Below are 23,447 nucleotides of genomic sequence, written 5' to 3'. Positions count from 1 at the left end.
TAGGTGACCACCATTTTATTTTTCCCTGAGACGTTGGTGCCTTCGGGCCTGACGCATTCCTGAAGTTTTCTTAAGCTTCTGGTCCAGCACCTGGGCCATGTAGTTTTCCTGCTGCTTCTGGATCCGGAAGTCAGACATGTGATTCCTGCAATGGAGCCAGCTGGCTGGTCGTGGGCTGCAGACAGCCCAGGATAGGGGCCAGAGGTCAGGCTCCCCACTTCCATCAACAACCCCCAGCCTGGCCCAGGGCCCTCACCTGAATATCTGTTTCTGCTGGCAGATAACTTGCTGCAACTCCTTAATCTCATTTTCTTTGCCATTAAGTATATCTTCTTGCTTTATAATGTGAGACTCAATTTCTGTGGGGGAGAGAGGCAGGGAGGAGGAGTGGTTCCCATCCCAAGAGCCCCTTCATGAGCTAAGTCCACTTTTAGAACTTGGTTCCCCCCACCCAGGGCCTCTCTGGGAACAACTAATACCTTAGTAGGAATGAGTTTATTATGGAGTTTTGGGAAGAGGGACAATGTCTGATGAGTGTGTCAGTGTCTTTACAACTCTATTCTGGACCTCACCCGGCTGAGGCAGATGAAGGCCCTTGGGAGAAATGATCCTAAAGGCAGGAGGATGAATGACTCCTGTCCTCATTCCTGCAGATATTTACAGATGTCACCTCCTTGGTGAGGCCCTCCTAAGACTAAAAATTACAATCATTCCTAATACTACCTATCCCCCTTTCCTGCTGCATTTTCTTCCTTAAGCATCTATCACACCATAAATTTCATTCTTTCTCTCTCTCTCTAGTGTATAAGGTCCACAAGGACAGCGATTTTTATGTCATTCACTGCTTTATCCTTAAGGCTCACAATAGTTAACAGCATGTAGTGGGTACATACTAAGTATATTTATGACATGAATGAACAGGACATCCTCTGGGGGGCTAGGACTTAGAAATCTCATCTTGATCAGCCATTTCCATCCAACTGACTCACTAAGGATTAGAGAAGCCGCTTAGTAGGGGTCCTATCCCTAGTACCCTCCCCCAAAAAAAGTCTTCCCCAACTTCCCAAGGTACCCACCAAGAGGGCTGACTAGATGCCCAGCAGTGTGCTGGGGCTTCAGGGGTAATGGGAGAAGGTGGAATCCCTACCGGCATGAGACAGATCCTGAAAGGAACATTAAGACCCAGAAGCTGAGGGCTGGTATACAGCTCAGTGGTGGAGCACTTGCCTTGCATGCATGAGGCCTTGGCTTATACCCTCAGCACCGCAGGAGGGAAAAAAAAGGGGGTCAGAAACTGATTAGAGAACAGGACAAGGCTACATTCCAATAATGCTCATATTGATGAGGCAATGTTACCATTTGGGCCAGTTATCTCCCTTTTCAGATGTGTTTCTTCCATAAATTGGGGACAGAGATGGTTTCTTTTCTGTAGTGGGGTGGAGAAGACCCCAAAAATTTGTGTTTTGGGTCAAAATCCAAGGAGCTACAGGAACCTGGGGGTGCTTTATTCATGTAATTGCCCTTCATGGAGCCCTGGGAAATTTGGATTTACACAGGAAAAAAATCCCACTGCTTTTAGATGTCAGACAGAATTAACTAGCACCCAGCTCTGACAATACAGAAATGCTGACACATGTAGGTTTTCAGGAGAGAAGATCTGGTACCAAGTGAAGGTACAGCATGGAAAGGAGGAAAGAGACAGGCGGAGGGAGAGAATGAAAATGAGCTCACTGGGTGATGGGACCAGGACTACCGAATCTCCCTCCCAAGGTCAACCAGCTCCAGATTAATTGTTATTAAGTTCTTTTGGGAACAAAGATTAAAAATTTGTGTGACTCTTAAAATAAAAATCTGTAGTATCCAAATGAGAATGGTTAGAAAATCCCTTTGATAAGAATAAAGAGCTATGTTAAGTGTAAAAATCAAACCGAAACTTCACAAGGGGGAAGTGGTGGGGATGGGAGTGGGTCAGGGTAAGATTCATATCAGACTGAGTCAGGCAAGGTGTTATTACCCACTGGAGGGGTTCAGGACATTCTGGGGGCAGGCAGCCAAGCCCTGTCCCTATGATACATGAGTAAATACTGAGTTAATCTATGGCCTGGGCTGATCTTAGTTGGAAGGAAATGCCTCAGAGGAAAGATGTCTCTGGAAGTAGTGGGGGAGAACCCCAGGTTCCTTTGGAGGAAGAAGGGGAGATGCCCAGTGAGAGAAAAGTACGAGGGGAACTTTAACCTCGGTATAAAGGCAGAGACTACTTGTTGGGGCCAGGAGGGTGCCAATGCTCAAACATCACTGAGGCCTTTCAGCCTGTTTGACTAGATCAAAATGGCAGCCTTCTGGCATTTCCCAGTAAAAATTTTCACCAGTAGGGACAGAGGTTAGAGCCGTGTGTGAGGGGACACCATGACCCTCTTTGGGGCTTGGACTGATTTCTGGCCTATTTGAGGTCTCCCTACAGATGTTGCATATGGAATTTATACCCATTTCTTAAGCTAGGTAAGGGTAGCTCAGCATTCCAGGAAAAAGAGGTTCCTGAAGACACTGGGTAGCTGACTTTGAAAGTCCCCTCAACTCACAGCATCAACTGAGCCAGCAAGTGGCTGTAAGTATGTATGTAGAGCAGAGTTGAAAATGGTGGCCCAGACATATTGTCATTGGTTCCCATAATTTTTAAAAAATCTTTAAATTATTTGCAAATACTACAAAAATCAGAAAAGCTTTCATTAAAACTTGGTTTCAGGGCTGGAGTTGTGGGTCAGTGGTAGAGCGCTTGCTTAGCATGTGTGAAGCACTGCATAGAAATAAATGAATAAAATAAAGGTCCATAAGCAACTAAAAAACAAACAAACAAACGAACAACAACAACAACAACAAAAACCCTTGGTTTCAGCCAAGTGTGGTGCACAGGCCTATAATCCCAGCTACTCAGTGAGACCTAGTCTCAAAAAAAAAAATATAAAGGGCTTGGTGTGTGGCTCCATGGTTAAGCACACCTGGGTTAAAAAAAAAACAAACCTTGGTACCAAAAAAAAAAAAAACCCTACAAAACTTGGTTTCAGCTGGGCATGACAGCGCAAGCCTATTAATCCCAGTGACTTGGGAGGCTGAGGCAGAAGGATCACAAGTTCAAAGCAGCCTCAGCAACTTAGCAAGGCCCTAAGTAATTCAGTGAGATGCTGTCTCAAAATTAAAAAATATATATATAAATAAAAGGATGGGGATGTGGCTTAGTGGCAAAGCACCCCTGGGTTCAATCCCTGGTACCAATAAAACAAAACTTGGTTTCTAGCTTTTTGTTGTTTTTGTTCTTGGTACTAAGGCTTGAATCCAGGGGCACTTTATCATTGGGTTACATCCCAGCCCTTTTTTTATTTTAAGAAAGGGTCTTGGGGCTGGAGTTGTGGCTCAGTGGTAGAGCACTTGCCTGGCATGTGTGAGGCCCTGGGTTTGATCCTCAGCTCTCCATGTCACCACTGACTCTGAGACTATCGGTCAGCTCTTCAATAGGACTGTTCTTGCCCTGTTGTTCTTGTAGAAGGGTTATGAGTAAAGTACACTATTTCTAAAACTTACCAAAGTGGGAAAACAAAAGGTGGACTAAGAAGGTTGTATGTTTCAAGAAAAGTGGGAGCGAGCCCGTTCTTTTATGGCCAAGAAGAATATTGTACACCAACTGCTTCCCTCATTTCCGTGGCCTGCCTGGTACCTGAAGGCCTTTTCGAAGGTATGGCCCGCCTGGGCATGCCTGTATCCTCATCCGGGAACAGAAGTTGGGGTGCAACCCTGTTTTTGACACAGGCGCTGGGCTGTTAGGAAAGAGCCCGTGTATGATAGCGTGGTGGGGAGTACGAACCTCCCGCCTACCATTGCACTTGGTGATGAGCTGGTCCTTCTTGCTGGACTCCTGCAAGACTCTACTCTTGACATTGGAGAGCCTTTGTAGGGAGGATAAGACAAGATGGTGAGCAGGACAGCAGGCAATGGGACCCTCACCCTCCAGAGTCCATCCTGAGGCCCACTCACGCTTTTTCAAAGGCCAGCTTCTCTTTCTCCAGCTGCTTGGACAATACTTCCACCTCACCAAGGGCAAACTGCAATTTCTCCTCTTCCTTGGCCAGGAGGACCTTGGTCTTAGCATGGGCAGCTTTCTCTTCCTGCAGGAGCAGCAGCAGTCACCTTAATACCTCAAGCCACTTTGGGTCTCCTAGGCTCCATTAAGCAGCTCCCATTCTCAGATGGGCACACAGAAGTCAGGGTATAGAAAGATTCTTGCCTTACTATGGGGGATGGAGGTTCTCAAAAGCCAATACTCTGCCCAACCACAGGGATCTTGGGAAATGGAGATTAGGAGCCCGCAGAGGGATTACTCACCACCAGCTTCTTCTCCACTGCCTGGAACTCTTCTTTACTGACAAAATTTTCGTCCTGGAGAATCATCTGCAACAGAGCCTGGCTCAGGGAGGGGTACACAGAGTATCCTCTAGGACCAGGACAAAGGATGGATAATGGGATGATGCCCAGGGCACCTAGGATGAGGCAGGTCCTTGGAAGGGATAATCAATTCCACACATTCACTGAATTCCATCTATAAGTCCTGCCCTCTGGACTGGAGTTGTGGCTCAGTGGTAGAGCACTTGCCCAGCACATGTGAGGCACTAGGTTCTATTCTCAGCACTCATATAAATGAATAAAATAAAGGTCCATCAACATCTTAAAAAAAAAAAGTTCTGCCCTCAAGGAATAACGGGCTCAAGGAGGGACATTCCACAGATGTGTTTAATGCCAGTGATGGGAAAGCACAAGGGGGTGTGGTGCCCATAGGGGCTTCTGATCCAGCTTGGGGAAGGGTTAGATTTGCTTTTGAAGAGGTAACATGAGTTCTGAGATCTGATTGCTAAATAAGATAGAAGAGACATAGAGAAAAGTGTTCCAGATGGTTGGAACACACATGCCAAGGCCAGCTGCCAAGAAAAAGATATGGATACCTTCAGGGAATGGAAGGTAATTCAGTACCTAGAGCTGCATACATTTTGTTGAAATAGGGTATTAGGGTAGCTAAGGGAGCATGTGTCTTGCTTCTTCCTCCCACATCCAACTTCCCAGAAGGGAAGAAGTTGTCTAAGAATCATTAGAGTGAGAAACAGATGTGAAGCCAGTTTTATTTCTGAGATGGAGATACATCTGAACATTCTTACCAAGATAGAAAAGCAAAACCAGAAAAACTATGAACTCCAGCTGTCTAGCACTGGAAGTAATCTGTGGCTCCAATTAGCATCTATTAGCTGGAATTTGAGAAGGCAAAAGCAAAGGGACACACAGGCTGGGCTGGAGGTTCTTGAGTTAACGTGATCAAGGGCCAAATCTGTGCTTACTGCACTCATTATGGCAATGTATTTGACACATAATAGAAGAGATGATACAATGTTTTCTGCGTGCAAGTGAGGGCACTGGGAAATCAGTGAAGTCGTCTCCACTAAAAATAGAGAAACTGAAGCTCAGTGACTATTTACTATGCCCTGCAGCAATAACGCAGAGTACAGAGAGAGTTACTTAATTTAGATTTAAATTCCTTGGTAAATATTCTGGAAGGTCCCACCCCCTTTTGGCTCCACCCCTTCCAGCCAAGTCCCAGTCGGTCTCTGCCTTCCCAAAGACGCCTTTAGTAGTGTCCTAGCCACGCCCCTTGCATCGAAACAGGGTCTGGCCCCGCCCCCGCCAGTGAGGCGTTCAGTCCAGCCTCTACCAGAATTCTTCCGCTGCGTACCACATTCCTCAGCTGGTGGATTAGTTCCTCCTGAGATTCAATCACGTCCCGCAGTTGATCGAAGGCGAGACACACAGATCCTGACCCCCCCTGCGACCACCCGAGGGGCGTCGCCATCTTTCGCCCCCGCCAGCTCGTTGGAAATGGCTGCCGCCAGGCGCCTCACTACGGCGCCCACCAATGAGAATGCGACGCCACAGAGCACCCTGGCAACAGGGGGTGGGGACTTCCTCTGTTAGCAGGAGTAGGTCCCGCCTCTTAAAGGAGCCGCATGGGATAGGGGAATCCTATCAACTCTCTTTTTTAAGAATATTTTAAAGAACATAGTTTTTAGAATATTTTTAATTCCTTTATTTAATGTTTATTTTTATGTGGTGGTGAGGATTGAACCCAGTGCCTCACAAATGCTAGGCAAGCGCTCTACCACTGAGCTACAAACCCGGCCCCCCAACAATTCTTGAGAATTTAAGTTTACAGGAAATTTGCTTATCTAGTGTATATATATGTATATGTATATGTACACACATATACACATATATACACTAGATATACATATGTATACATATATACACTAGATAAGCAAATTATACACATATAATTATCATTATTTACAAATACCTTTATTTTGTTTATTTATTTTTATGTGGTGCTGAGGATTGAACTCAGTGCTTCAGCCAATAAGCCACAACCCCAGCCCCTCTATTATATCTTCTACTTCTCAATCAGTCCTGAGGACAGGCAGGCCCTACTTCCTTTAAGTGTCAATGAGTGGGCAGCACTCAAACACCAACCCTGAGCCTTCTTCCAGGTCCTATTATACTACAAAAAGGGGAAGCAACAGTCACTTTAGGCACCCTTGTGTGTTTTGCTTCACAGATTTCTTTTCCCTACCCTAATCTCCAAATTTCCCCTGTAGTATGAGCCTCCTGGAGCACACACAGTACTTAGGAGGGCTAAACCTATGCAATGAAGATAGGGGAAAAAATAAATAAATAAACGAGAAGACTTCACCCAGGATGAATCCTCATACTGATATCAGGCGCTCTCTCTCTCTCTCTGTCTCTCTCTCTGTCTCTCTCTCTCTCTCTCTCTTTCTGTGTGTGTGATTGAATTCAGGACTTTGCACACGCTAGGTAAGTGTTCTACCACTGAGCTACATTTCTAGCCTGATATAAGGCTCTGGACAGCCACACTAGAGCCATGTGCAACCATGACCAGGAAGCCCTAAAGAGCCAGAAGAGATTAAGAAGGCTGAAGTGGGGCGTGAAGGAAAAATACTCTAAAATAGAAAATGGAGGCAGGGAAGAACAAAGTGATCACATATTTTCCAAATCCCCACCAAAGGCTTTTTTTCTTTTTCTTTATATCCCCCACCCCCGCCCCAATAAGATGAGACTTGGGAAGACTCAGAGTTGATATAATTAAGTGTTCACTATTTTATGGCATCATTGTCCCTGCCCCCTTGCCCCAGTATTAGGAATCGAACTCAGGGCTTCAGGCACAGTAGTGCAGCAGTCTACTACTGAATTACATCCTCAGTCATCTGTTATGCTTTCTGAATATTATTTCATGATGTCCCTGGAGAAGAGGTTTCTCCCAAAAGTCTAAGGAGTTCTTAGAGGGAATGCAGCTCAGAAACAGTGGGGTTCTTGGTATATGTGATGGGGAAAAAAAATTTAGCAAGTGTCAGTCAAAGGCAGAGACAGAACTTTATTTAGGAAAATAGATATAAATTGAAGAGAGAATGAGGACCATCAAAAGAGAGAAGCTGCCTTAGAGGGTATACCAAGGAACACACATTTCAAGAGAGAATGCTGTGGGGCGTGGTGGCACATGCCTGTAATCCCAGTGGCTGGGGAAGCTGAGGCAGGAAGATCGTGTGTTCAAAGCCAGCCTCAGCAAAAGCGAGGCACAAAGCAACTCAGTGAGACCCTGTCTCTAAATAAAATACAAAATAGGGCTGGGGATTTGGTTCAGTGGTCAAGTGCCCCTGAGTTTAATACCCAGTACAGAGAGAGCGAGAGAGAGAGAGAGAGAGAGAGAGAGAGAGAGAGAGAGAGAGAAATATTCTGGCCAAATCCAGGGAGAGTCTTATTTTGGAGGTTCTCAGCTCTTCTTTTAAAGGAAACTTTGTGAGGGGTGGGAAGGTATATAGGAGTGATATCAGTCAGTGATCTCAAGTTAATGTGGCCTTCATTATCTGATCAATAGAGAATGCTTAAAAAGTCCCTTATAGTTTCCTCAAGATATCTTATTTCTTTGCTTAATCTAGTTATTGTTTTTTTGTTGTTGTTGTTGTTGTTTTTAACAGTGCACAGGTAGATTTATAGATTTCTCAGGAATTTGGTAGTAACAAGTCTGGAAAAGGGACAGGTTTAATGGGTGACAGGCCTGGAAAAGTATGCAGAAGTTCTAACCATTTTATTGTCCTTCTTGTGTGTCTCCTTTTTACCATTTCTTGCTTTTTCTATTGTACCTCAGTGTGATACTCATAGTTTTGTGAAGTAGGTTATACTTTCCCCATTTTATAAATGAAATGGCAGCTCTGTGAGAATGAGTCCTGTAATGACTCCTGGACATGGTTGCATAGGACTCTAGTGTAGTGGAGTGGCTGTCTAGAGCCTGGAGCCTGATATCAGGCTGGGGATGCAGCTCACTGGTACAGGGCTTCAAGATCAAATCACTGGATTCTGTTCTTACAACTGGGGCCTGGGGCCTGGGGCCATGTGGTTTGCAGAAACAGAACCTGATATCAGAGTATGAGATATGAGGATTCATCCTGAGTGAAGTCTTCTCATTTTCTTTTTCTGTCTTTATTGCATAGGCTTAGGCCTCCTAAGGACTATTGTGTTCAAGGAGGTTGGAGTTCCATTTTTCAAGGTCATACAAGCTAGTAAATTGTGAAACAGGGCTCTGCCATGAGAGGTTTATTCCAGAGTCCATGCGCTTAATTGTGATGCTGTGTTGCCATTTTTTTTTTAAAGAGAGAGAGAGAATTTTAATATTTATTCTTTAGTTTTCGGCAGACACAGCATCTTTGTTTGTACGTGGTGCTGAGGATCGAACCTGGGCCCCACGCGCGCTACCGCTTGAGCCACATCCCCAGCCCGCCCTTTTTTTTTTTTTTTTTTTTGGTATTAGAGATTAAACCCAGAGAGCCTTCATCATTGAGCTACACTTCCAGTCCTTTTTATTTATTTATTTATTTATTTTTTAATTGTAGGTGGACACAATATTTTATTTTTAATGTGGTGCTGAGGATCAAACCCAGAGCCTCATGCGAGATAGGCAAGCACTCAACCTCTGAGCCACAAACCCAGCCCCCCTTTTTATTTTTTGAGACAGGGTCTCATGAAGTTGCCGAGGCTGACCTCGAATTTGCAATCCTCCTTCCTCAGCTTCCCACCTGAGTCACTGGGTATACAGGTGTGCATGTGCCACCACACCCTGCTTTATGGATGCATTTTTATTGAACAAAGTGGATAATAAAGTTATGGAATTTGATACCCCACAAGCAGGAAGTGACTAAGTTAAAAATGAATTTGGGAAAAAAATGAAACCGTGTCCACTAAGTGAAGTGTAAAGTTCAGGTAAGCCACTCTGTTCCCTGGAGCTCTGCAAGGGCCTCTTGTGATGGATGGTGTGGGCTGACAAACTTTGCCATTGCTATGGGTTTCATGGCGGTAGCTCTTGTTTTGTTTTTCCTTATTTCTTGCACCCATTCTCATTCCTTGGGGTCAAGGCCATCTCTGTTGATTTCTGTTAAATGCCCTAAAACAGCATAGTTCAATAGAATATCAGTGATGGAAATGTTCTACATCTGCATGTCCCATAGGGAGCTACTAGTTACACATGACTGTTTAGTACTTGAAATGTGTCTTGTGTGCCTGAGGAATAGCCTTTTTTGGACCTGGGATTTAACTCAGGGGCACTTTTGCCACTGAGCCACATTCCCAGCCTTTTTTTTTTTTTTTTTTTTTTTTGAGAGAGGGTCTCAAGTTGCTGAGGCTAGTCTTGAACTTGTGATCCCCGTCTTAGCCTCCTGAGTTGCTCTTATTACAGGTGTGCACCACTGTGTCCCAGTGCTTTCTAAATTCTAAAAACATTTGCTGGGCATGGTGGCACCTGACTGTAATCCCAGCTGCTTAGGAGGCAGGAGGATTACAAGTTCCAGATGAGCTTCAGCAATATAGAAAGAACCTGTCTCATAAAATAAAAAGGGCTGGGGATGTAGCTCAGTGGTAGAACACCCCTGGGTTCAATCCCCAGTACTGCAAATTAAAAAAAAATATGTTAGTGGCAATTTATACTTGTTTATTTTTGCATGCTGTAGATCAAACTTGGTGCCTTGTACATACTAGACAAGTGCCATATACTGAGCTACGTCACCAGCCCAACAATTAAAAATTTTTTTAAATATTTTTTAGTTTTCGGTGGATACAACATCTTTATTTTATTTGTATATAGTGCTGAGGATGGAACCCAGCACCCCACACATGCCAGGCGAGTGCGCTACAGTTTGCGCCACATCCCCAGCCCCAACAATTTAAATTTTAATAAGCATACATGGCTAGTGGCTACTGTATTGGACAATTTGGGCCTAGAAGTTACTGTGTAGGTTTTGTGTGTCAGCATTAAGCCTTCTCAGAATTTTGTTCACCCAGATCACCCTGGACAAAGCTGCACATTCCTCTTGGACAGTGATCCCTGAATCGTCCCCATGAACTGTGTTCCCTTCCTAGAATCTTTTATGAGGTACAGCTTGTTTTCTCTTGTCCATGTTCACCCCACCAGCTGGAAGAGGCTGTTCTTCAGGTATTTGGGACAAAACCCTGGAGAGCAGTAGACTCTAGCAGCCAGTTCCCTGGGATGGGAGGTTATGAGAAGAGAGAACCTTGGATCCAAGTCTACATCTGTGTTCCAGCATGGACATGAGGGGTGGTCACCCTGGTTGGGGCCCACCACAGACTCCTACTTTATAAGTCAAAAGCACTCAGATTTTTGGCCAACCAAGGCTCAGTGAGACTCAGGATGACATGACATCACAAATAGCCTGTGATCCTGCCCCATGAAAGGTTTGTCATCCTAATTGATATTCAGGTTATCTATTGTTTTATAACAAACTATTCCCAATTTTTTTGTAAATCACTTAAAAATAATTTTGCTGGGGCTGGGGATGTGTCTCAAATGGTAGCACGCTCACCTAGCATGCGTGAGGCACTGGGTTCTATCCTCAGCACCACATAAAAATAAAATAAAGATATTGTGTCCACCTAAAATTAAAAAATATTAAAAAAAATCATTTTGCTAAGCTGGGCACAGTGGGACATGCCTGTAATCCCAGCAATTTGGGAGGCTAAGGCAGGAGGATTCCAAGTTCAAGGACAGCCTAGGCAAATTAGTAAAAACTTATCTCAAAATAAAATTTTTAAAAAGGGCTGTGGATGTAGCTCAGAAGCAGAATGCTCCTGGGCCCCATCCTCACTACCCCAAAATTTATAGTACTAATACTAATTTTGTTCATGAATCTGCATTATGGGGAGAGTTCAAGGATGCGAGCTGCTCTCTGTTTCATACAGTGTCAGCTGGAATGGTTTAACTTGGGGTCAGAAGTGCCACTTCTAAGATGGTTCACTCTTATGACTGGCATGTTGGGTCTCAGCTAGAACTGAGGACCAAGGTCTTGGTTCTCTTCATGGACTGCCTGAGCTTTCTCATAGCATAGTAGTTGAGCTAAAGAGAAAGCATCCAAATTGACAGAAAACAGAAAGTGCCAGTGTCTTAATGAGGCAAGCACTCTACCAACTGAGCTATATCCTCTGCACCCACTGCTGTACTCTTTTAGTCAAGGATCATGGAGTCAGATTTGAAGGGACACCCTCACCACCCCCCACCCCCATCAATGGGAGTAGCATCAAAGAATTTGGCTGCTCCATCACAGATGGTATGTTACTCCCTCAAAGGTTGATCTCGCATAAGACCAAATTGGAGCTCAGTCTAGTGGACGAGTCAGAAAATACTTTTAAGTAAAACACACAAATTCCAAATGATGCCATCGTTCAAATGAATATTATACCTAAGACAAGTGCTAAGAAAGAAAGGAATGAGAGGAATTTCAAGGGAGATTTAGCCCTATCTGTGGAAGGAAAAGCATCTGTAAGGAAGTGATTTTCTTGCTTAAATCTACAAAGATAACCAGGAGGTACTTAGCAAAGGAGGTAGGGACAGGTGAGTAGAAAAGGATTCTAGAAAGAGAACAGTATACACAAAATCTCTGAGGCAAAAGGTGTTGGCAGAGGGTAGAAAGTAAAAGATTATTATGTTAGAAAACTAAAAAATCTCTAGGACAGTGAGTAGAAGCCAGGAATTTGGCAGAGCTTTGCCAAACCATGGCAGGCTATTCTGAAGACTGACAATTTTCATCCCAGAGGCAAAGGAAAGCTACTTGAAATGTTTTATTTATTTGCTGGCACAGCAGATTGAACCCATGGGCACTTTACCAGGAGCTACACTGCGAGCCCTTTTTATTTTTTGAGACAGGGTCTTGCTAAATTGCTGAGGTTGGCCTTGAGCTTAGGAACTTCCTGCCTCAGTTGGGATTATAGGCATGTGTCACCTCACCCAACTGGGATTTTTGCTGTCAGCTGTTCCTTGGGTCTCTTCTGCATGGCTTTTCTATGTGGTTGAATAGCAGTCTCAGGTAGTTGGATTCATATGGTAACTGGCATCCCCCAAAGTGCAAAAATGGAAACTGCCAGTTTTGCCATATTCTATCAGTTGAAGATCAACAACCAACTCAGATTTAGAATGGGGACTACACAAGAGCATGAAGATATGTGGTCTATTGGGGAACACCAAATTCAGTGACCATACAGAATCCCTCCTGGGATTCTGACTTTTGTACTTGGATAGAGAGTGATGCTGTTCATGGGAATGGAAGCCCTAGGTGTGGCTTCCATGCTCCTACATTTAAACAAATTCATCTCTGTAGGAAGAAGATGATTTTGTTGCAAGTCTGAATTGAAACTCTCTCTCTGAGGAGTTGCTTTCACTGATCCTTCAGATTGGGTTAAGTCCCAGTTATGGATTCCTTGCTCCCTTAGGTCTTCCCTTTGACATTCATCCCACTGAGAGCATTGTCTAAAGTCTGGCTTCCCTGCTAAATGTTCACTTCAAGAGTTTTGGACCTAGGTCTCACTTGTTCCCTGACCCCTATCCCAAAAATGCAGACCATATGTCACATAGCAAGTTCTCAAACTTTGCTGAATTGAATCTCATGTCCATTTTTTTTAAACTGAAAGATATGACAATCTGGGCTTATGTAAATACCATGCATTGTATTTTTAAATCGACTTTCCTAAACATGGGGCACTGGGAAGAAGCCAACAAGGAACATGGACTATACCTGATTTTTCTGATGCTCAATCTTGTCTTCATCTGTAGATTGACTATGATATGCTGCAGCTGCTGTTATGTGATAGAAAATATGGACTCCATGATGCCATAGATACTATCTACTGTTGTAAACACAAATAATTCCACCCATGACTGAAGCAGAGGACAACAGCTTCTGTAGCCTGAAATACCATAAGGAAGTCAAGCATGTGCAGTGCCCAAGGATACCATGGGGAATTTGTGTGTTTTACTTAAAAGTATTTTCTGACTCGTCCACTAGACTGAGCTCCAATTTGGTCTTAAAATAATAAAGGGGAAAAAAAAAAGCCATTCTTTTTACATAAAATCTTTTAATGTTTTCTTTGTTAAAATACACTCAATCTAGATGCAGTAGATCAGGTGAACAGAGTGTTCAGGATTTGAACTCCACCAGGAGCTGATTTCATCTGTGTCCTCCCTGACTCTGGTCACAGAACATTCACATCTATAAATCTGTGTACAGAATATGATGCAAATGATGTAATCAGTACCTAACACATGGGTATATAATTACGTAGTGGCCACTGCACAAGGTATCAACAATGCAGCCTCAAAATATACGATGTATAGTAACTTGTCTATCTCCAAAAATAATTAAGACACTAAGCGAACACCTTAATTAGTCCAAAATAAATGCAAATTGCTAGCTCCTGTGAGGAGCAGTGCATGCAGAGACTTGATTGTATGGCCAGTTATTAACAGAAAGCTTCTGGAATTCCAACATGCTTCCTCACAGTGTTGTCCTGAGTGTGAGGATAAAAATAAGGAGTACATAGCTTGGCCAAGCTGCTGAAATCTCATGTTCTGGTGAGGTCTGGAGTTACTGTAATTTCTAATGGTTTCCAGAGAGCACAGCAATGTTCTTTATTTTTTTTTTCTTTTTGATACTGGGGATTGAACCCAGGAGCATTCTGCCTCTGAGCTATATCCACAGCCCTTTTTAAATTTTATTTTTTTGAGACAAGTTTTCATTAAGTTGCTGAGGCTGGCCTTGAACTTGTGATCCTCCTGTCTCAGCTTCCCAAGTTACAGGGATTACAGGCATAAACCACTGCACTCAGTGCAACATTATTTTCTCACTCTTAAGCCATGAGGCCTGTTAAGGAAGTTTAAAAGTTTTCTGGGTTTGAGCAGATGAACTCCAGGTCTACTGACCTGGGTACATGGGTTCCTTCAAGCTGCAAGTTTCTTTGTGAGAAGGATTTTCATTCTTCCCTCCTTAGTTCTGATCAAGCAGTGCAGGAGAGCATCTTCACTTGAATGAGAGCTTGTTTCTATGTGAGCTTCAAGCCCTCTTTCTTAGCCTCACTCCCAACACCAGGGTCCAATCTGTAGTAGCCCTCCAACAAGTAGTCTTGAGCTGTGTGCCAAGTTCCAACAATGAGAATAGCCTTCCCTAAAGAGTTTACATACCAGTAAAAATCTTCCAAAGAATTTAGGCAAGAAGGAAAATCTTATTTTACCACCATGCAGGCAACCCATCTACAATACAGCCAAGGATATTTGTTTAACATTATTCTTGATAGTACCAAATAGATTAAATTATCTGTCAACCAAAAGCAAATATGGTTCCCTTGAGAAAAACCAGATGTGGGTATTGTGGTCCAGTAGTAACAAATAAAACAATACTATTAATGCTATAAAAACAATTAGTGTGATATTTAATGGAGTTAGTATTGTCTCTATTTAGTAGCATCACATTTAATTAATCACTACCATGAAATCCATAAAATGTTTGACAACACTATTTGTGGATATCTTCTAGGGCAGGGTCTTTTGCCTTTTAACCTATCACTGTTTCCACTGTGGTGTTTTTTTTTTCTTTTTTTGCAGTACTGGAGATTGAACCTAGGGCCTCATGCATGCTAGACAAGCACTCTACTACTGAGCTATACCCCCAGCCCTTTTTATTTTGATCCAGGATCTCACTAAATTGTCAAAGCTGGCCTTGAATTTACAATCTGCCTGCTTCCCAAGGGATTAGGATTACAGGTGTGTACCACGATATTCAGCTATGGCTTATTTTCTGGCAGAGGTGGAGGCTGGAGAGTGGCTGGGATTATAGGTGTGCACAACTGTAACCAGATATGGTTCACTTTCTAGCAGAGATTGAGGAGAGCTTTGATTTTTTTGTGTGTAAGAGCTTTCCATAAGACTGTTTGACTCATGGCAACAATTTTATAGTGTAAATCCTCTGTCACTCAGAGATCAGGAAGACCCAACAAAACCCAGAATAGACCTAGCTGGGCAGCAAAATCTGGCTATATCCAGAACTGTTTCTCCTTCCTATAACTGAACATTTGTCACTACCAGTCACCAGCCCTCCCCCACCCCGACCCCTGCCTTTTTTCTGGCACCTTGGATTGAACCCACTTTACCACTGAACCACATCCCCAGTCCTTTTTATGTTTTATTTTGAGTCAGGGACTTGCTAAGTTGCTCAGGGCCTCCTTAAATTACTGAGGCTAGCTTTGAACTTGCAATCCTCCTGTCTCAGCCTCCTAAGACTCTGGGATTACAGATGTATGCCACCATATCAGGCCCAAAGCCCCCATTCTTTACCTAAGAACTCATCTCCTGTCCCTATGGAATGTGCACATATGAACAGTGCTAGACATCGGAATGGAGAAACTTTACTTTGGAACTCAGACTTAATGTAGACCCTCCTTTCAATAGGAACTCTTCTTCCAAATCCAGAGAAGAATGTAGACTATGGTCATCTTCCTGGTCCTTTCAATTTCAGAGGCTCATAATAATCTGGGCAGTGCATTCCAAGTCGCTCCCTTCCATAGGAAAAGCGTAGAACCACATAGTCTAGGCAGCGACTTATTTCTTCCTTGTCACCAGTGGGAAGGGCTGCCTGCCTTTAAGGAAACTCTTACTTTGTATACATAATTTATTCATGTGGTCCTGCTTCCAATGAACAACAGGAATGCAGGACTGCCATAAAAAGAACAGAGGAGTGAGTTGTGGGCAACAGAGGCATCCTTGGGAAAGATGCTGCTTTGCCAGTCTGGCTTGAATCACCTGAGAAATGAGGATGAGCTCTCACATTTTCCACTGATAATCCACCTACCAACCAGCTCTGCCACTGCCAGTTGTATAACCAAGGTCAACCATCCTCTCTGGTCAAGGTTCTCATTCATAAAAGCAAAGATAATACACCTACTTCACAGAGTTGTGAGGAAGCTTCACTAAAAAAATATATGTGAGAGCCTGTATTTTATAGCAGGCACTCAATAAATGTTGAATGAATGAAAACCATTTTATACCACAAACTCGAGGGTAAAACAAAATGACTGCTGGGGCCAATGCTAGCCCCTGATGGACACAGAGGCAATCTTCCCCTTCCGTCTCTAGGCATGAGCCATAGCCTGGCTGGAATGCCTCCTCTTAGGTCTGATCACTGTTCCTCTGTGGGGTGTAGGGACTTGGCTCAAAAATGATGATACCAAGGGGAAATGACAAAAAGAACATTCTCTAGTTGTGTGATAAATACTTGAGAATGTGCGCTGAGGAGCTGAAACTTTGTCTTGCATTTTATCTTCTCCCTCAGTCCTTGCTTCCTGCTGCTGAGTTGTCAGTGGAACTGTATCACAGCTCAACAGTTTCTAATTTCTGGCCCCTCTACGGGAGGGAGGAGTACGGAAAATAAAAGAACCTCAAATCATTCAGTTTGTTATTGCCCCTGACTGAACAGAGACTAGGATAACAAATAACTATTGGTTAAATAGTTTAAATGTCTCCATATTCCCCTTAGAAAATGGAAAGTTGAACAGTAACAAGTTCTGAAGGCTGAATCTTAGGGGAGATGATGTCTCTAATGCAAGGCGAGGTGTAATTTTTCAGACATTGTAAGTAATATAAAGCTGCTTTGGATAAGTCCAGGGGTACCTAGGTAATGAAAATTCACTGAAGAAGGGAAGGGAAAAAATGTAGATCTTCTCTGGGATGCCCTTAACTACATTCACAGAGGCAGGGTAGGCCTGGCGCAAGGGGGCTCAGTGAAACGCTTTGCCATTCATGTCACTTAGGAATGTTCCTGTCCTGGGAGCCACTCCCTGGGAAGGAATCTGTGATGACAAGTCTGGCTCCATGCTCAAGCTCTTAATTCTGCTCAGTAAACAAAGTTAGTAAATTGTAAAATGTTTGTCATTTCCTAATTTTGTATTATAAAATGGAATTAGGAACATAAATAGTAACAAGTAACAAAACCCCAACCCTGCCCTGGACCATCATTCTCTCAACCACCTCTGCGGAGGCCAATAAGTTTGGAAAGTTTTTCACAGTTTTCAAGTTTGAGTGACTCTGCTTTCTGTTTTAATCGTTCATCTCTGTATAATCCTGCTAAATTTGTCAACTCCGATTCTGAAAGATAAAAAAAAAAATAACAAATTCATCAAGTGTTGAGCTTGTTTCATTTCAACATTTCTAGAATCAAAGTGCCATTTATTTATTTATTTATTTGGGGTACCAGGGATTGAACTCAGGGGCACTCAACCACTGAGCCACATCCTTAGTCCTATTTTGTATTTTATTTAGAGACAGGGTCTCAGCTGAGTTACTTGTAGCCCACTTTTGCTGAGGCTGGCTTTGAACTTGAGATACTCCTGCCTTGCCTCCTAAGCTGCTGGGATTACAGGCATGCGCCACCATGCCCAGCCAAAGTGCCTTTTATTTTAATGCTTTTCTTTTCCTTTAAATTTAAGCAACAGCTCTTCCTGTAATCTGCCTGAGGTGATCTGTGAAAATGATTCCCTACTCTGTTGACCCGAAAAACCCCACAAAATGATGTAAATCAAGAGGTTCTCAAGTTCAGTTTAAGAACACCCATGAAACTGCATAGGCCATCAGGGACATGCATAGGTGAAAAGATACCAAGTACCTGAAAGATGTCACATTTTTTGGGGGGGTGGGTGTACAGGGGATTGAACTCAGGGGCACTTGACCACTGAGCCACATCCCCAGCCCTATTTTTTAGTTTAAGCCTAAAAATAAAAAGCACCTTCAGACAGGGTCTCACTGAGTTGCTTAGTGCCTCACTTTTGCTGAGGCTGGCTTTGAACTCGTGATTCTTCTGTTTCCACCTCCCGAAGCAAAGATGTTACTTTAAAGAAATAATGTGTGCCATTCTGGAGTTATAATGGTGGAATTGGGAGGTATGCCAGGCCAAAGAGTGGAGCTGGTCATAGGGTTGGTGGCCCAAAAAGAATGCTGAATTTTTGCTGCTCATGCTTAAAAATGCAGAGAGTAATGAACTTAAGGGTTTAGACAGAGATTCTCTGATCACTGAACATATCCAAATGAACAAAGCACCAAGATGCGCTGCTGTATTTACAGAGCTCATGGTCAGATAAACCATGCCACATTGAGATGATTCTCACTGAAAAGGAACAAACTGTTCCTAAACCAGAAAAGGAGGTTGCACAGAAGGAAAAGATATTCTAAAAGAAACTGAACAAACAGAAACTCATGGCACAAGAATAAATTCAGCATAAAATAAATGCAAATAAAAATAAAAAAATAAAATAAACTTAAGCAACGTTTACTCATTTATTCAAGAAACATGTTCTAGCACTAGACCAGGTGCTGAGGATTAAAGGACACCTGTGATCCTGCTGTCCTACAGTATCTGTGCTCTATTATAAAAGCACTGGATGTAGTTCTTATCTATAAAACATTTGGCACCAGACTTAGGAAATATGCACGTGTGCAGTAAGAGGAGACTGTCACCACCTTCCCACCAATGGTATTCAGATGGCAGTTGGAGAGACTGAAGTCCAATGGCCTGTTCCTGACATCTGAAACAAAGACAGCTGCTTCATTCTTTCTCTGGCCTTGATGGATCATAACTCACATGACACAGGGCCTATCTCTGTTGGGAAGTGTCTACAGAAGGCCAGGATGCTAGTGGCTTTCTTTACTGCCTCTCTCTCTCTCTACATGTGGGGTCCCCAACTTAAAGGCCAAAGGCAACTGGGCTCTTTTTTTTTTTTTTTTTAAAGAAAGAGTGAGAGAGAGGGAGAGAGAGAGAGTATTTCAATATTTATTTTTTAGTATTTGGCGGACACAACATCTTTGTCTGTATGTGGTGCTGAGGATCAAACCCCGGCTGCACGCATGCCAGTCAAGCCCAACTGGGCTCTTTTAAAAGTGAAATCATAGGGGCTGGGGATGTGGCTCAAGCGGTAGCGCGCTCGCCTGGCATGCGTGCGGCCCGGGTTCGATCCTCAGCACCACATACCAACAAAGATGTTGTGTCCGCCGAGAACTAAAAAATAAATATTAAAAATTCTCTCTCTCTCTCTCTCTCTCTCTCTCTCCTCTCACTCTCTCTTAAAAAAAAAAAGTGAAATCATAGTGTCCAACTAGCTCAGTCAGTAGAGAATGAGACTCTTAAAATGAAATCATCTGGATTTGGTGACCTTTGTCTCCTTGGCTAAATGAATTTCATTTTCTCTTCATGATAGAGAAGGTCATTCTATTTTTAACTAGAATATAATCTCTGCTGTGTTCCCTGACCCTATGGTGGTTTGGCTCTCTTGACTTTTTATTCTTTTGTGAGGTTTCAGAAATATTCTAATTGAGGAAGGCCTAAAAAGCATCTTCAGAGGTATGCCCAATAGGACACATTAATAGGAGGGCATGCCTGGATGGCGTATGGCTTCATAGAGCCTCCTACAGCAGGCAGCTACTTCATATTTAAAGGACCACACTTGTGAAAATACTATCTTAATCATTTGGAAATATATCTAATCATTCTTAATCATCTTGGTGACAGATTTTGCTTTTCTTGGGGGAACAAGAGGCACCTGTCTGATTAATCAGCAAACTGCCTGGAAACAGGAATTAATATTTAGCCAGGAGAAACAATGGCCATTGCTTTCTGAATAAGTTTCTATCAAAATAAAGCACTTGCTGGTATTTCTGTTCACAATAATTCTATTTGCACCGCATAGGACTCAAAGTGCGATTAAGTGCAGGACTCCAGGGTGAGGGATGGATATGCATGAAAACCCTCCCTCTACAATGGAGCTGCAGAGCCTGGGCTCTAGCCCAGCAGTGACTTGGCAAGCAGCGAGTCCCCTAGGCTCTAGGACAATGCGCTCTCACCCCGTGGGGAGGGTGCCTGCAGCGCCAGCAAGCTAGAGCTTGCCTTGGCAGAGTCAGCCTTGCAGGTGATGGCGCTTCATAGAGGATCATGTGCGGCACCCAAATGAAAAGTCCTCTGTTCCTGTGTCCTACCCAGAACTCAGCACTATTTCTCCAGCTTCTCTGGCATGTGGGAAACCTAATCAGGAATCTTCCATGAAATCAGTCTATGCTTTTGGTCCTTCAGAATCACAGTTACACCAGTATATAGAATAGATTCTGTGGTTTTGCTTTTCATGGACATTATTTCCTTAGGTTTTTTGGTTACTAGCCTTTTTACAATGCCTCATTCCCTGAATTTTCATTCCAGAAAACACTAAAGGCTACTGATTCCTCATATTTTCCACATTGGAGAACACTGTTAACAAGCTGATGAAAGATAACTGTACATGTGTGAATGCTTTTCTCAAAACATCACATTCTTTTCATAAAACTATTGAAATTGGGTCAGGGACCCCTGCTCCAAAGTGATGACCTGGCATAAGGTCAGCATTTCAAGGAGTGGTGTCCCACACCCTCTCTACCACACTCTTGAGAAACCTCTCCAAGCTATAGGTGAATCCCTTCACTCTTACATGTGCAAAGGGTCAACTCAAAGAATGTTATTTTGATGAATTTTGTTAATATTCAGTAACTTTTAAGTAGCTGAAAAAAAATCTTTGGGAGGGGAGGATCAAGAGAACATCTTTTCTTAACAAAATGTTCCTCTTTGCCCCTAATGCCAGTATAACAGATGGACAGAGCACTGAGCCTTGAAGGTAAACTGACTCTGGCAAATTGCCAAGCAAAGCAAATCCCAGAGCCTCTCTCAAGAATAGTCTGTGCAAGAGCCCAGATTGGAGCTTGACAGCTGGAAGGTCCCAACAAATCCCAACTACCCTCAGGATCCAGCCCCATGAGATATTGTTGCCACCAGTCTACAGTGCAAGGCCATGCAAAAACCTGAACTCCACCAGGAATCAGGCATTTATATGCCAGGCACTGTGCTGAGTTATACCCTCACAATCTCCTATACTCCATATACCCTTTTCCAGGAGGAAGTTAATTCCCATTTTCAAAGCCTCTGCCTCTACCCACTCATTAACCTGTTCAAGGGCATGTTAAGAAGTGCGCCTCTGTCAGTGCAGGGTCTGGGTCAGGGTCTCAGTCAGCTCAAGTAGGCCAGGATGCAGTTCCCAACTGTTACTTTTGTTCCGCCCCGCCCAGTGGCAGAGACAACAGGGCAATCAGTGTTCATAGTAAAGAATAACTCAGGGGCTGGGGATGTGGTTCAAGCGGTAGCGCGCTCGCCTGGCATGCGTGCGGCCTGGGTTCAATTCTCAGCACCACATACAAACAAAGATGTTGTGTCTGCCAATAACTAAAAAATAAATATTAAAATTCTCTCTCCCTCTCTCACTCTCTCTTAAAAAATGAATAAATAAATAAATAAATGAAAAAAAAGGTCCATCAACATCTAAAAAATATTAAAAAAAAGAATAACTCATAAAAATTAATCCAGATTAAGTATTCTAAGGAATAGCAGAGAACAGAAATAAGACTCAAAAAGACAATGGCTAACTTTGTTTTGATAAAAACAGTTTCCATTTGTATTTTGCCAAGAGTGAACTCTGTACTCAAGTGGGTTTATTTTTACAACCTCCAAGTGCTAAATTTAAACTTGTTGGCTGCATTTGCTGCTGGATTCAGAAGGCAGATGCTGCCTGTTCTCAAATGGCACTTGAGCAGTGTGGAGGCTCCATTCAGCCATTGTACTTAAATGCCAGAAATAGATTTTTAAGGGGTACGTGATATGAACCCCTGTTCAGAGTCTGTGAGTGCACGAAGCCCACTTACTCGTTGGATTTTTACTTGTGCCAAAGCTCTAAAACTAGGCCTCAAGTAGATGGGAACAAAAGTTTAGAAGCCACCTTCACTGCAATTTCTACCAGAACTTTTTGTATAGTTCTAACATTTTAATGCCACAGAAGAAGGGGTGTGTGTGTATGTGTGTGTGTGTGTGTGTGTGTGTGTGTGTGTGTGTGTAGGATGTGGGGGTATATGTGTGTTTTAAAGATATGAAATTTAGATTTTTTTCCATTCAATTCTTGCATTGAGCAACATATTCAAGACCCTCCTAGTGTCCAGAATAATAGAGATGTTTAGGAATTCAATGGCTTTCACTTGTTTTGGATCCATCTTTATAAAGTCTTTTAGCCCCAGGCCTTTATCTTATTCCCCAAATTCTTCCTTCCTTTCTCCCTCTGTCCCTGCCTTTCTTTCTCATTTTCTTTCTCGTACAATGGATTGAATCCACGGGCACTTTACTTCTTAGGTACACCAGCAGCCCTTTTTATTTTTTATTTTCAGTCTTACTAGGTTGCTGAGGTTGGCCTTGACTTTGCAATCCTCCCGCCTCAGCCTACCTAGTTGCTGGGATTACAGGAGTGTGCCACTGCATACAGCTTATCCATTTTTTCATTAAAAAAAATCAACTTCCTCCTCCTGTTGAATTGCCCATTATGTCCTAGAGTCACTGCCCACCAATTAATGTACCTTGAGAGGGCGGCTGAGTTCTGCTATACAGAAATAAGAGACCCATAAAGATCAGGAATAGACATTAGCCCTGATCTGTTATTCATAATCCTCAGCATTTCCATTCCTTTCCACTCCTGAGAATGCACCCTCCAAAGACATTTGTTGAGCACCTGTTTTGAAGCAAGGACTGTGCCAGCAGCTTGTGACATTAAAATTAGTTAAGACATCGTCTTATCTTTGGAGAACCAATAGTCCTGCACGTCAGATTGACAGGTACCCATGGAACATTAATAGTATGTAATCAGTACTATGCTAACAGGAAGAACAAAGTGGTTTAAGATCATACAGGAAGGACAGATGAACTGGGGGTTGGGGTTGGGAGTGTGTGATGGGTCAGTGAGGCCTTAGCTATGACCAAGTAACTAATTTTAACAGACACTGTTAGATGTTTAACTATACCCAGTAATAAGGTTTAAAAGATGACTTAGCATTTACTTTGAAAAAAAAATTAACCAAAGCCTAGTTTTATAATATACAATTCCTAATGGTTTGTGTGTGTGTGTGTGTGTGTGTGTGT

At 43.0% G+C, this 23,447-nt stretch overlaps 3 protein-coding genes across 26 annotated transcripts in view; 1 reads left to right on the top strand and 2 right to left on the bottom strand.

Annotated features, from left to right (window-relative positions):
* SMIM33 (small integral membrane protein 33) overlaps nt 1–23,447 on the top strand; it is a gene marked incomplete at its 5' end in the record, with an annotated part of 73,766 nt that overhangs the window by 1,864 nt on the left and 48,455 nt on the right. For 5 of the 23 annotated variants that reach the window (XR_014021527.1, XR_014021528.1, XR_014021529.1 and 2 more), the window contains one exon: nt 13,211–13,390. The exons of the other annotated variants lie outside the window; for them this stretch is intronic. Of the gene's footprint in view, nt 1–13,210; nt 13,391–23,447 lie in introns of those variants that run through there. 23 annotated transcript variants of the gene reach the window in all.
* Nucleotides 6–5,953, bottom strand: SPATA24 (spermatogenesis associated 24). 2 transcript variants are annotated; one of them, XM_081290621.1, is made up of 6 exons: nt 5,768–5,953; nt 4,375–4,440; nt 4,027–4,157; nt 3,868–3,938; nt 257–359; nt 6–175 (listed from the first exon to the last, which is right to left on the bottom strand). In XM_081290621.1, exons 1-6 carry the CDS (start codon nt 5,882–5,884, stop codon nt 16–18), a joined length of 648 nt encoding a protein of 215 aa, XP_081146747.1. In that variant the 5' UTR covers nt 5,885–5,953; the 3' UTR covers nt 6–15. The 2 variants fall into 2 exon arrangements, with proteins under 2 accessions (XP_081146747.1, XP_081146748.1); XM_081290622.1 differs by having other exon boundaries at nt 7–145; nt 5,768–5,951.
* Nucleotides 13,487–23,447, bottom strand: part of DNAJC18 (DnaJ heat shock protein family (Hsp40) member C18) — a 29,262-nt gene continuing 19,301 nt past the window's right edge. The window contains exon 8 of the mRNA XM_081290446.1: nt 13,487–17,569. Coding sequence (XP_081146572.1) covers nt 17,445–17,569 — 125 coding nt within the window. The 3' untranslated portion in view covers nt 13,487–17,444. The remainder of the gene's footprint in view (nt 17,570–23,447) is intronic.

This window comes from Spermophilus citellus (assembly GCF_964194105.1).
Source record: "Spermophilus citellus genome assembly, chromosome: 1".
NCBI lineage: Eukaryota > Metazoa > Chordata > Mammalia > Rodentia > Sciuridae > Spermophilus > Spermophilus citellus.
Note: the sequence above shows the minus strand (reverse complement) of the source record. Positions and strands in the feature narration are given on the sequence as shown.

Excerpts from the sequence above, each read along its gene's own strand:
- SPATA24 (XM_081290621.1), bottom strand. The coding sequence starts at position 5,884 with ATGGCGACGCCCCTCGGGTGGTCGCAGGGGGGGTCAGGATCTGTGTGT. Across the intron at positions 4,441-5,767 it reads TCCACCAGCTGAGGAATGTG|ATGATTCTCCAGGACGAAAA; the intron begins GTACGCAGCGGA and ends GCTCTGTTGCAG. Across the intron at positions 4,158-4,374 it reads CAGTGGAGAAGAAGCTGGTG|GAAGAGAAAGCTGCCCATGC; the intron begins GTGAGTAATCCC and ends CTGCTCCTGCAG.